Raw genomic sequence first — 14,397 nt, 5'->3', positions numbered from 1 at the left:
TCCACAACAAATTCAAGTTGGTGAATTCGGTCTCCAAATAACCGCAGAGATGATCCTCTCTTCCGATGTTAATCAACAGATCTGTAAAGATTACAAATGGAAAAGGACGACCATTGTGTGTATCAACAGCTCAAAGACCCCACACATGCAGCACACTCTCTAATCCAGGGTTCTTTTAAACTCTCAGCAGCCGCATTTGCAGCGGCTATATAAGGACACTTGGGACTCAGACTGCTTTAACTGCAGTGAGGACTTTTTGTATCACGGACCTTGTTGACTCCTACTGGGGATTTTGGCTTCCACGGGGGATTTAAAGATCAATCTACCTTAGGGACTGGAGACCGGTACAAGCCATTACTGCCAGTGAGGATTTTATAAAGAGCCTAAACATACCTCATACTGTTTGAGGGTAATTCTTCAAGGTGCTCATTACCATACTGCCGTGAAGTTCCAAGAAGTCTGCTGGTGTTTAGTTGCTGTGAGGAGAACACTACCTGTGAGAGAGCAAGCTGGTTGGCTCAGATAACCAGTCCGTGACCACAAGCACATTGGTGTGCTCGGCCAAAGTGTGAGTACCCTGGATTAGAGTGTGCTTCATGTGTGGGGTCTTTGAGCTGTTGATACACACAATGGTCGTCCTTTTCCATTTCTAATCTTTACAGATCTGTCGATTAACATCGGAAGAGAGGATCATCTCTGCGGTTATTTGGAGACCGAATTCACCAACTTGAATTTGTTGTGGACTCCCAGTGACCTAATAGACTATTTGTGATCATTTGGACTATATCTCTATGCAATTCAATAATTAATGAGGTGCCACTTTCCATTATTATTATTTCACCTTATAATCATTCTTAGTTTTTAGTATTTTATTTTCATTTTCATTTTGCTTATTTGTTCCACGGTCGTTATTAGACACATTAGCGCCCTCTTGTGTTCTTACACATTTGTTTTTTCCAGACTTGCCAATTGAGTCTCCTAGCAACTTTGCCAGGATCCTGGGTGCTTTTGGATACGCTTATGGCTTGCCTGGTCCTTTAAACTATTTGGGCTCACCTTCAGGGGGAGTTCTGTGTTCATTAGTGTCGTCTGGATGATTTTCATTCTGCTTTTTTCAACTGACCATGGCTCATGTCTGGTGAGAGTGTGCGCTGTTCTTATATGTGCCTTTCCCTTTGGGGGGGGGTGTTGTCCTTAAGGAGGTTTTTTTTCCTCTCTGAAGGGTTGTTGTCCTTTCCTGTGTGCAGGAGGTTAGAACAGATGTTTCTATTCTGTATGTTTCTTCTGTGGAGATGGTAATCTCCATGTTGAGACTGTCAGTTTTGCTGGGTTCTCTTTGGGAGGACCCATTTGAAGGAGCTCTTTGGGAGGACCCATTTGAAGGAGCTCTTTGGGGTGGCCAAGTTCTTCCTGTTACATCCTTCCCTGGGGGTTGCGGATTGGGGTCCTTTCTGTTCCGCTGTTTTTCAGACCTTGGGCTGGTTCGTTGTAGAGCAGGATTTGAGATCTGTTGTATGTCTTTGGGTCATTTGAGGTTCGGTGAGCTTCTTTGAGGTTCTGTGATCCTCCATGGACAAGATGTTGAAAACGACTGGTGGTTTTTGGATAGCCTGTGTTGTTCCCACTGTTTAGTGGATTTTTTTGCAGTCTGACGATTAGGGTTTGATAGCTCTTTTTAGCTGCTCTTCCCTGCAAGTATTCTATTTCAGAGTCATCCTGGCATGACTGGTGTTGACTCCGGTGTTCGCTTATCTGCACGTATTCAATCTATGAATATTTCGATATTCTGAGTTATCTTGTAACTTGAGGACTCGGTCTTCAGTTGTCCTTTGGGGTGCGGTTGCACTGGTTTTTTTTTTAGCAGTTTTCTACTCTGTTTCAGATTTCCGGTCTTAACCTTGTGGTTTCTGTAAGATCCGGGGTCTGGGCGTTGCCTGCCTTGTTTCTGAAGACCAGTTTGGGTCTCTGAGCTTGGTTTGTTTTTCAGGGTTACTTTATTTTATTTGGAACTTGTTATACCCTATTTAGGGTTCTTCATGAATCCTTTAATTTTTTTTTCCTTCCACGTCTTTTTTGGGAGGTTTTTCTCTAGTTAGGGGTGTGTGTTCTTGGGGACTGAATGCTGGGTGACAGTGTCTCCTGGAGGCGTGTTGGCTCAGTCGAGTATTTTTGCGGTCTCTAGCAAGGCTTATGGACTATCTGCAGGTCAGTGTCCTTGGGGCTTTTTCCTTTTTCAAAGTTTTCTCGGCTTCGGACGAAGCAGGTTTTTGTGGGAGAGGTATTTAAGCCTTTGGCTGGGGTGTCTTTGCCTCCTCCTGGTGGCCAGGTTCTAAATTCCCAAAAGTAATGTATGCAGCTGTGGACTCTTTCCATTTGAAGAAAAGAAAATTACCAGGTAAGCATAATTTGTTTTTAAACGGTTTTATATTTGATTTTTAGATCAGTATATGTGCATATTATTATTAATAGTAGTCTATTACATGTAGTTATATGAAAATTGGTGTATATTGTCCCTTTAAGCAGCAATATCCGCTGAACTAGATCTCTAAGCTAGTCCACAGAGAACGTAATGGACTGAAGTGAGCCTACATGTCTAAAATGCAACTACTGGGAACCTCGCTTCTGCAAGCACTGGATGTGTTATTAAGCAGTCATTTTCAGAGTCTGGAAGATCTTATTACCCGAGAGTGGAAAAACACTAGTCTACTTGTGTCACGAGCAAGCTTCCTGACCACACTGCCATGCTCTGGTGTGAGACCAGCGGTTGAAGACCTACAACCTGAAAGTGATGGGTCACACACGCAACATCAGAGCAGCTTCCCTGGGTTCGGACGGAGCCAGGGGTCATCCAGAGGGAGGACAACCCGCTGTGGCAGCATGAAAGAGGTCAGGAAAGGAGCCCACAAGATGTCCGAGCTACCATAACAAATACAGCTCCTGCCGGAGGACTTACCTATTTGTTGAGACTTTTTTGAGATCACTAGGAGCATACCTACGATACTGAATGGGAGAAGACCCCTGAAATAGACTGCACCAACTACACCGCAACTGTTAGTGGACAGTCTATCAAGTACAGGCCCAGGTTTCACCCATATTTCCTTCCGGTACTAAGTTTTTCAATGTGCAACACAACACCCCTACAGAGTCTGATAACAGTATTGGTCTGTCATATTAGACTATTTGGGACAGATAAAACTGGTGTAGGTTGACGTGCTGTAAACAGTTTGTAAATTAAAGTTATAGTAGTCTCTTATTACTTTATTAATTTAATTGTCAGTCTTGCTTCACAATCTACTATATATGTTCTAGATACAAAACCAAATAAGCATAATATTAGGTCCTATAACTGTTTAAGCTGTTTAACTAGATCCATGGGAGCATAACATTTTGAGAATTGTTTGGGTCTTTAGTTAAATTGTATATACAGGCATGATGCACCAATGTATTTCCCCACTCTATTTTCTAATATAAGCTGAAAACTTGTCCAAGCAGTCCAATAGATTTCTTATGGAAAATGGCAAAGACAGCCCTATTTAAAGGACTGCTTGATATGTTATTTACCTACCAGTTCTCCATAGCTTCTTGATATTAATACATATAGCAAGAGTCTGGATAACTACAATAATTATATTGTTCCTGTCTGGTTACTACTGAGACAATGAGTGGATAAGACCCCGGATATATCTATATTCCAAGGAGAGTCCTGGATTCTTTACCGGATTGAAAGCCTGAAATACTGAGAGGTCTTAAAATTGGAAACAGCCCCGGTCTGGCTTATACAACGTGCCCCACACTTACCTCATACGATTGAGGTGCTTGGAAGTAAGTAGGACGAAGCACACTACGGGATACTTTGTCACACATCAACCTGAAGCACTTTGGATATTGACTTATTCACATGAACTATGATTTATATGTTTACATAGCCGATATCTCTATTTTTTTATGTTTGAATTGAATTCTGTATATTTACTATAGAGTGTGTATCAGATATCGTATACCGAGCTGCTAACATTGTCACCTATGAACATAATATCAGTAACATTGTTACTATTTCATTTTTTGTGCTCACTTAGTTCTGATCGCACAGATATTATACAATTACTGTTCTCAGTATTTGGATACAGTTCTTATGTATTATGTGTATAAGTACCTATAGACTGTGAATTTTTTCACCTTTCATGGGACTTTTCTTACTTTTTCATTTGGATTAGGTTTAGCGCTGTCAAGTGTGCATTAATCTTGTTTTCACATATATATGTTCTTGTTATTTTATAATGTAAAATTTGAGCTCTATATTCTGTATACCTATTATTTGACTGCAACCTATACTTATAATAATAATAATGAGGAAGTGTCTACGCAGTCCTCCAGGCTTGTTGTTCTTGTTTTATATGGTTTTCTTTCTAATGACAGTGAGTCCACAGATCATCATCATTACTATTGGGAATATCACTCCTGACCAGCAAGAGGAGGCAAAGAGCACCACAGCAAAGCTTTTAAAATACCACTCCCCTAACCACATCCCCCAGTCATTCTCTTTGCTTGTATCAGTTACAAGGAAAGGGTAACGTTAGGTGTCTGATTCTTATATCAAGAGGTGTTTTTTTGTTTGTTTTTTTGAACAGTTCAGGTTTTGTTCGTTTTTTTTTTTTTTTTTTTTTTTTTTTTTTTTTCTGGGGTTTAGCTGTGGTCCACTTCAGTCTCTTTAGTAGAGCAGTGGTGGCTTTTAAGATTTTGGCAACTGTGGGGGTATAATCCCTTCTGTGCCTCCCAGGTTGTGAGCTGCCCTTTGGTAAATAGACTATGTAGGTTTACTTAGTCTTTTTCTTTCCGTTTCCACAGGTCCATGTTAGGAAGGAAGACTTTCAAACCTAGTGAGCTGCCTTGCTGCCGGGCAGATTATCATGGAGGTAAGTGCTGTTTTTTTTTTTATTTTTCTGAGGGTTCAGGAAATGTTGGCACTTATTGGGTTAATCTTTGGACTGTGAACCTGTTTGTGCAGGTTTTATGTGGGCAGTTTTTTATGGGGCACTGTGAGGACAGTCTGACACATTGTGTTTAGCAGACTATTTTTATTTTTTGTTCGGCTCTTTTTTGGTAGTTTTTTTTTTTTTTTTTTTTACTCCTTATTTGGCTCCTTTCTCGGTTTCTTGTCAGCCTTAGTCTGCTGACAGCTTACTTTTGCATTTTTTATTCCTCTTGGCGTCTGTAGTAATGTCGGCCGGGAGGTGTTTGCATACGCCCACGATGGGCGGGGCTTCTACGGAGCAAGTTTTGCGCGCGATTTGAGGAAGAAGTGTTTTACTAGGCCTTCCTGTCGGCTCTGGTCATTCTGAAAGGTAGTACTGGCTGGTGCAGGTGTATTTATTTTTTTATGTTAGGATGGATCAAGAGGACTTGCAAGATGTTATTTGCACTTTATGCCTTGATGCTAATGTGGAGCCACCTATCCCTTTCTGTTCCTCATGTATAGAGAGAACAGTTCAGTATAGGGATAGACTTTTTGATTCAGAGCCTTCATTTTCTAAGGAAAATATTGTTCATGAGTCTCCTGTTCAAGCTATACCGCAGCATTCTCCCCAATCACACCAATCTCAATCCTCTTCTCATGCAGTGCCCTGAGTCTCGTCTCAGGTTGTTTTTTTCATTGCAGGATATCCTCTGTATCTTAGGCTTTGTCTGCTTTTCCTGTTTTGCAGGGGAAGCGCAAAAGGAAGTTTAAGGGTTCTGACTCTGTTGGAGTTATGTCAAATGTTTCTTCCCATAGGTCTGAGGAAGAAGATACTTCAGTAGCATCTGAAGGTGTAATTTCCGATTCTGATGATGTAATTCCTTCTGCTGATTCTGAGGTGGTTTCTTGCAGATTTAAGCTGGGGCAGCTCTGTTTCTCACAGGTTTTAGCTACCTTGGATTACTCTGATTCAACAGTCATTGTTCTTTTAAAGATCCTATGGATAAGAAGTTGGAGGATTTTCTTAAAAGGCTATATGTTCACCAGGGGTTCCAATGGCAGCCTGCTATGTATTGCTACGATTACCAGTGCAGCTGCATATTGGTTTGATGCGTTGTCTGATTCTATTCAACAGGAGACTTCTCTGGAGGAAATTTAGGATAGAATTAACACTTTAAATTTGGCCAATTCTTTTATTGCGGACGCTTCTTTACAGGACATCAAGTTGGGAGCAAAGATTTATGGCTTTGCTGTTATGGCGGGCAGGGCTTTATGGTTTTAAAGTCCTGGTCTGCGGATGTATCATCCAAATCTAAGCTTTTATCCATTCCTTACAAGGAGAACACCTTGTTTGGCTGAAATTATTTCTGATATTACTGAAGGGAAAGGGCATTCTCTTCCCCAGGATAAGAGAAATAAGCAGAAGGGTCGTCAGAGTAATTTTGGTTTCTATTCAAATCTGCTTATCATTCCCACTAAGGAGGGAACTTTCAGACCCATCCTGGATCTCAAGTGTGTAAACAAGTTTCTCAGAGTTCCGTCTTTCAAGATGGAAACTTATCGGTCAATTCTTCCTCTGGTTCAAGAGGGACAATTCTTAACTACAATAGATCTGATGGATGCATATCTGAAGGATGCATATCTGCATATTCCCACACAAAAGGATCATCACAAGTTTCTAAGATTTGCTTTCCTAGACGAGCATTTTCAGTTTGTGGCTCTTCCTTTTGGTACTGCAACAGCTTCCAGGGTGTTTTCAAAGGTTCTGGGTGTGTTGCTGGCATTTCTCAGATTGCAGGGGTTACGGTAGCTCCTTATCTGGACAACATTTTAGTTCAGACGCCATCTTTTCCCACACGGGAGAGTTGTTTTTTCTGCGCTCCTACGGTTGGAAGGTGAATTTAGGAAAAAGTTCCTAGTTTACGGCTACAAGAGTGGTATTCTTGGCAACAATTATAGATTCTCTAGATATGAAGATCTTTTTGACAGAAGCAAGGAAGTAAAAAATGTTCAATTCTTGTCTGGACCTTCAGTCATCTCCTTAGCAGTCTCATCCTGTCTCAGAAAACCACTGTTGAATTCCTGATGCCTGATAACAGTTCTAACAAAGATAAGTGTATTTGTTGTAAGTTAGCAGAAATTATATCTCCAACGGTGTTATGTAACAGTTGTCATAAGCTTTTACATGCAGAGAATGATTCAGAAGATCCTATCTCAGATATTGACACTGACAAATCTACTTATCTCTTTAAGATGGAGTATATTTGTTCCTTGTTAAGAGGTGTTGATTACTTTGGATATTGAGGAATCTAGTCCTCTTGATACTAAAACTAGTAAACGTTTAAATTCTGTTTATAAACCTCCTGTGGTTACTCCAGAGGTTTTTCCAGTTCCTGATGCTATTTCTGATATTTTAAAGGAATGGAATAGGCCTGGTGGTGCTTTCATTCCTTCTGCTAGGTTTAAAAAGTTGTATCCTTTGCCAGCAATTAGATTGGAGTTTTGGGGAAAAAATCCCCAAAGTTGATGAGGACTCTCTACTCTTTCCAAACGTACTGCTTTTCCTATGGAATATAGTACTTCCTTTAAGAACCCTTTAGATAGGAATCTTGAATCTTATCTAAGGAAAGCTTATTTATATTCTGGCTATCTTCTCAGGCCTGCCATTTCTATGGCTGATGTTGCAGCTGCATCAACTTTTTGGAAAGTTTAGCGCAACAGGAAACGGATCCTGATTTTTCTAGCATTGTTCGCTTGCTTCAACATGCTAATAATTTTATCTGTGCTATTTTTAATATAGTCAAAAATTGTTAAATCCTATGTCTTTAGCTATTTTAGCTAGAAGAGTTTTGTGACTTAAATATTTGAATGCTTACATGGTATCTAAGTCTAGATTACTATCTTTCTTTCCAAGGTAACAATTTATTTGGTTCTCAGTTGGATTCAATTATTTCAACTCTTACTAGGGGAAGGGAGTTTTTTTTACCTTGGGATAAAATATCTAAGGGTAAATCTAAGGCTTCTAATCCGTTTTAGAAAGCCAATCCTTCCCCCCCCAAAGAATCTGGTTCCAATTGGAAACCCTCTTCAAGTTGGAATTAATCCAAACCTTTTAAGAAACCAAAGCCAGCCCCCAAGTCTGCATGAAGGTGCTACCCTCATTCCAGCTCAGCTGGTGGGGGGCAGATTAAAAATTTTTTCCAAAACATTTGGGCAGATTCTGTCCAAAATCAATGGATTCAGAGCATTGTCTCTCAAGGGTATCGCATAGGATTCAGAGTAAGACCTCCTGTGCGAAGATTTTTTTTCTATCACGCGTTCCAGCAAATCCAGTGAAGGCTCAGACTTTTCTGAAGCGTTTCAGATCTAGAGTTTTCAGGGGTAATTATACCAGTTCCGTTTCAGGAACAGGGTCTGGGGTTTTATTCAAATCTATTCATTGTCCAAAGAGAATTCTTTCAGGCCAGTTCTGAATTTGAAAATTTTGAACAGTTTTGTAAGAATGCCAACTTTCAAAATGGTGACTATAAGAACTATTCTGCCTTTTGTTCAGCAAGGTCATATGTCCACAATAGACTTACAGGATGCATATCTTCATATTCTGATTCATCCAGACCACTATCGGTTTCTGAGATTCTCTTTTCTAGACAAGCATTAACAATTTGTTGCTCTACCATTTGGCCTAGCGACAGCTCCAATAATTTTTTCCAAAGTTCTCAGTGTCCTACTCTTTAATTAGCTAACAGGGTATTGCGGTGTTTCCTTATTTGGACAATATCTTTGTACTAGCTCAGTCTTTACATTTTGCCAAATCTCACACGGATTAACTAGTGTTTTCTTCAAAGACATGGTTGGAGGATTAATTTACCAAAGTTCCTTGATTCCTCAGACAAGGGTCACCTTTTTAGGTTTCTGGATAGATTTATTGTCCATGACTGTCTTTTACACAAAAGAGACAAATTAAATTGGTTGGTTTGTCAGAACCTTCAGTCTCAATCATTCCCTTCATTGGCTATGTGCATGGTGGTTTTAGGTCTCATAACTGCAGCATCAGACGCAATCCCCTTTGCTCGTTTTCATATGAGACCTCTCCAGCTTTGTATGCTGAATCAATGGTGCAGGGATCATACAAAGATATCGCAATTAATATCCTTTAAATCCCAATGTTCAACTTTCACTGACTTGGTGGTTAGATCACCACCGTATAATTCAAGGGGCCTCTTTTGTTTGTCCAACCTGGACTGTAATCACAACAGATGCATGTCTTTCAGGTTATGGAGCTGTCTGGGGGTCTCTGACAGCACAAGGGGTTTGGAAATCTCAAGAGGTGAGGTTACCAATCATTATTTTAGATATCTGAAAACAAATGAGTGGTGCTTCATCATAGAGGTTTCTCTGACTCAGTGATTGATACTATGTTACAGGTTCTTAAATCTGTTTCTAGGAAGATTTATTATCGAGTTTGGAAGACTTATTTCATGGTGTTCTTTTCATAAATTCTCCTGGCATTCTTTTAGAATTCCTAGAATTTTACAGTTTCTTCAGGATGGTTTAAATAAAGGTTTGTCTGCAAGTTCCTTGAAGGGACAAATCTCTGCTCTTTCTGTTTTATTTCACAGAAAGATTGCTAAGCTTCCTGATATTCATTGTTTTGTTCAGGCTTTGGTCCATATCAAGCCTGTCCTTAAATCAATCTCTCCTCCTTGCAGTCTTAATTTTAGTTTTGAAAGCTTTACAAGCTCCTCCTTTTGAGCCTATGCATTCTTTGGATATTAATTTTTCTTGGAACGTGTTTGTTCCTTTTGGCTATCTCTTCTGCTAGAAGAGTTTCTGAATTATCTGTTCTTTCTTGTGAGTCACCTTTTCTGATTTTTCATCAAGATAAGGTAGTTTTGCGAACTTCATTTAAATTTTTACCTAAAGTTGTGAATTCTAACAACATTAATAGGGGAATTGTTGTCCCCTCTTTGTGTCCTAATCCTAATAATTCTTTGGAAAGATCCTTACATTCTTTGGATGTTGTAAGAGCTTTGAAATATGTTGAAGCTACTAAAGATTTCAGGAAGACTTCTAGTCTATTTGTTGTCTTTTCTGGTTCTAGGAAAGGTCAGAAAGCTTCTGCCATTTCCCTGGCATCTTTGTTAAAGCTTTTGATTCATAAGGCTTATTTGGAGTCGGGTCAGGCCCCGCCTCAGAGAATCACAGCTCTTTCTACTAGATCAGTCTTCACTTCGTGGGCTTTTAAGAATGAAGCTTCAGTTGATCAGATTTGCAAAGCAGCGACTTGGTCGTGTCTGCATACATTTACTAAATTCTACCATTTTGATGTATTTGCCTCTTTGGAAGCAGTTTTTGGTAGAAAAGTTCTTCAGGCAGCGGTTTGTTTGATTCCTCTGCTTATGTTAAGTTTTTTTTTCTTTCTTTTTATTTAGAAGAAAAACATATTCTTTTGGTTGTGGATTTAATTTTTTCAGCGGAAAATGGCTGTTTTTATTTTATCCCTCTAGTGACTTCTGTTGAGTTCCACATCTTGGGTATTACTATCCCATGCATCACTAGCTCATGGACTCTTGCCAATTACATGAAAGAAAAAATTTATGTAAGAACTTACCTGATTCATTTCTTTTATATTGGCAAGCGTTCATGAGACCCACCCTTTTTATGGTGGTTGTTTTTTTTTATAAAGTACAGTTATACTTCCAATTCCTTTTTTCTATCACCCCACTACTTGGCTATTAGTTAAACTGAATTGTGGGTGTGGTGAGGGGTGTATTTATAGGCATTTTGAGGTTTGGGAAACTTTGCCCCTCCTGGTAGGATTGTATATCCTATGTCACTAGCTCATGGACTCTTGCCAGTATGAAAGAAATTGATTTATCAGGTAAATTCTTACATAAATTATGTTTTTTCATAAACCTCAGGCACCTCTGCACCTTATACTACTTCCTTTCTCTTTCCCTTTGGACGAATGACTGGGGGTTGTGGTTAGGGAGTGGTATTGAACAGCTTTGCTGTGATGCTCTTTGGCGCCTCCTGCTGGTCAGGAGTGATATTTCTAATAGTAATTATATCCCTGGACTCACTGTGTCAAGAAACGGATTTATCGGGTAAGCATAAATTTCATTTTTATCTCATGTTCATAGTAAGTGACTGATGTTCGGCTGTATAATATCAATGTTCTTAGGTGTTCCCTCTCTTATACATTTAAAGTAGCCGCCTTGCTGTTAGCAGCCGAGATAGTGAGGTGTGCAACTTAAGTCTCATATCTATTGGGTGCCTATCACATTTTACTTAATTGAGATAATTTATTAGCCCCATCTTTGTCACCATAAGCGCAAAAGATGTTCATTTGGGAGACCTTGCATAACAGAGAATAGGAGCTTTAAGGGAGATTTAATTTCTTTTATTGGGTAAAAGCCCTCCCAACAACTTGATCTAGGCTTGTAATCAGGGACAAGCATGGCCAAGATAATTTTCCCTCGCTCCTTTCACAGTAAACATTGCTCCCAGGTGTTGTCATACTGAACATCCACCAGGATTATTTCCTATGACCGGTTCAGCTTATCTGCCTGACATTTAAAATACCAGATTTCAAATTGTTGCTATGTAACTATGTCCCTGGATATGTGTATGTACCATTTGTGTGTTATACATATATCTATACTGCCTTATACAAAGAGCCAAGAGTGGTCCTAAATTCTGAGGTTTAATATTTCTTACATAAATATAGACAGGTATGTACACTATCCAATCAATATATTGTAACTATTGATGCTTTTCATGCATATATTTGTCCTTTTTTGCTTTTCACTATGTATGCTTATGAACCTCAATAAAAATGAAACTTGTATATGCAAATCGGCCATAAGCCAGTATCCCTGCAAATGGTCTCTGCTGTGCATATTTCACAAAGGGCAACCTATGATCTAAAATTAATCTGTATAAAGCAATGCCTTGGCTTAAATCCTTATTATATGTAACTTGATTTATTATATAGTTTCTGTTCTGGCAGACAATACTAATTTAAAAGTCCTGTACTGGCTAATTACATGCTTTTTTCATGGAAGTATCTGTTTACAGAACATACTAATTTAAGGATCTTGTACAATGTTCCTAGATTGTGTATGGTTACGTGTGGTGTGTTTTTTTTTTTTTTTTTTTTTTTATTTTGGTTCAGAACATAAAATCTCATTACATATACACAAGCACATTAAAGCGATGGTAAAGGTGCGCCATATTAAAAGCAGCATTTGACAGATCATTGCAAATAAACACAAGTTTAATAAATAATTTTCTTTCCTAAGTTATGGAAAATCCATGACGTCATCAATTACTAGTGGGAATATCACTCCTGGCCAGCAGGAGGAGGCAAAGAGCACCACAGCAAAGCTGTGAAGTGTCACTCCCCTACCCATAATCCTCAGTTATTCTCTTTGCCTCTGTTAAATGGAGGAGGTGAAGTTATGTATCTGAAGATAATAGGATTCATTTTCGCTTCAAGCAAGATTTTGGGTATAGCTATAATCCACGTCAAACTCTTCAGTACAGTAGTGGTGGCTTTAAAGCAGTTAGGCACTTGTAAGGTGGACCTTGTTGCTTTTTCCTAACATATTGCTGCCAGAGTAAGCTTACTCTGTTCTCACAAGAGGAACATTAGAGTAATATAGTAAGGTTTTTGTTCCATATTCTGCTACTCAGGTTACCCTTCCTTCATAAGTCTGAAGAGGGTACGTTGGTAGCCTCTGAGGGTAAAATCTCAGATTCGGACAGTAATTCCTTCTTTCATCTGATGCTAAAGTGGTATCCTTAAGATTTAAGCTTGAACACCTTTGTGTATTGTTAAAGGAGATTTTGGCTACCTTGGACGACTCTGACCCGCCTGTCGCTGTCAACCCTAAGAAATCAAGTAAACTGAATACTTTGATGTGCCTTCCTCTGTGGAAGTGTTTCCTGTTTCAGACCGTGCTACGGAGATTATTGCGCAGGAATGGTAGAGGCCAGGGATACCTTTCCCCCGGTCATGTTATTCAAAAGCTTTTTCCTGTCGCTGGCTCCATTAAGGTTTATTGGCGCATGGTGCCTAAAGTAGAAGGGGCCATTTCTACTCTTCTAAGAGAACTACTATTCCTATAGAGTATAGCTGCTCTTAAGGATCAAATGGATTAAAATCTGGAGGCTTATTTGAAAAAAAAAAAAAGTATGTTCATCAGGGTCTTCAATGGCAACCTGCAGTTTGTATTGCCTATGTGTCTACTGCAGCATCTTATTGGTTTGATGCCTTGTCTGATGCTCTTAAAGTAGTGACTCATCTGGAGGAGATCCAAGATGGGATTAAGGCTCTCAGGCTAGCCAACTCATTTATTTCTTATGCTACTATGCAAGTTATCAAGCTGGGAGCCAGGATATCTGACTTTGCGGTACTAGCTCGCAGGGCGTTGTGGCTGAAACCTTGGTCAGCAGATGTTACATATAAGTCCAAGCTTCTAGCGCTTCCTTACAAGGGTAAGACCTTGTTTGGACCTGGTCTAGTAGAAATAATTTCTGACATTACTGGTGGGAAAGGGTATTTCTTTCATGTAATTGGCAAGAGTCCATGAGCTAGTGACATATGGGATATACAATCCTACCAGGAGGGGCGAAGTTTCCCAAACCTCAAAATGCCTATAAATACACCCCTCACCACACCCACAATTCAGTTTTACAAACTTTGCCTCCTATGGAGGTGGTGAAGTAAGTTTGTGCTAAGATTTCTACGTTGATATGCGCTTCTCAGCATTGTTGAAGCCCGATTCCTCTCAGAGTACAGTGAATGTCAGAGGGACGTGAAGGGAGTATCACTTATTTGAATACGATGATTTCTCTAACGGGTGTCTTTTTCATGGGTTCTGTTATTGGTCGTAGAGATTCATCTCCTACCTCCCTTTTCAGATTGACGATATACGTGGATGGGTGTCTTTTGGTAAGTATGTTTTCATTACTTAAGACACACTCGGCTATGGTTTGGCACTTTATGCAAATTATATAAAGTTCTAAATATATGTATTGTACTTATATTTGCCATGAGTCAGGTTCATGTATTTCCTTCTGCAGACTGTCAGTTTCATATTTGGGAATGTAAACACTTTAAGAAATGTATTTCTTACCTGGGGTTTAGTCTTTTTTTCAATTTGACTACTTTTTGCAATTGCGGGTGTTAGGCCCGCGGGTGCGTCAAATGTTAGACTTTATTGCGTCATTTTTGGCGCAAACTTTTTTGGCGCGGAAAAATAAGTTTGACGCAACTTCGTCATTTCCGGCGTCATACATGACACCGAGACCTTTCACACGGCGGCGTCATTAGTGACGCAAGTGTGTCATTTCCGGTCATTTTTGGCGCCAAAAAAGTTTACGTTACGTTGTGCGTCATACTTGGCACAAAATTTTCTTCATTATTTCAATACCCC

General features: G+C 39.5%; 1 protein-coding gene across 1 annotated transcript in view; it reads left to right on the top strand.

The window, feature by feature from the left end:
• LOC128636274 (cytoskeleton-associated protein 5-A) overlaps window positions 1-14,397 on the top strand; it is an 825,907-nt gene that overhangs the window by 170,043 nt on the left and 641,467 nt on the right. Inside the window, exon 7 of the mRNA XM_053689308.1 lies at window positions 13,214-13,371. Coding sequence (XP_053545283.1) covers window positions 13,214-13,371 — 158 coding nt within the window. The remainder of the gene's footprint in view (window positions 1-13,213; window positions 13,372-14,397) is intronic.

The sequence above is a fragment of the Bombina bombina genome, chromosome 7 (genome assembly GCF_027579735.1).
Source record: "Bombina bombina isolate aBomBom1 chromosome 7, aBomBom1.pri, whole genome shotgun sequence".
NCBI lineage: Eukaryota > Metazoa > Chordata > Amphibia > Anura > Bombinatoridae > Bombina > Bombina bombina.
The sequence above is the reverse complement of the archived record's forward strand: the minus strand, read 5'-3'. Positions and strand labels throughout refer to the sequence as shown.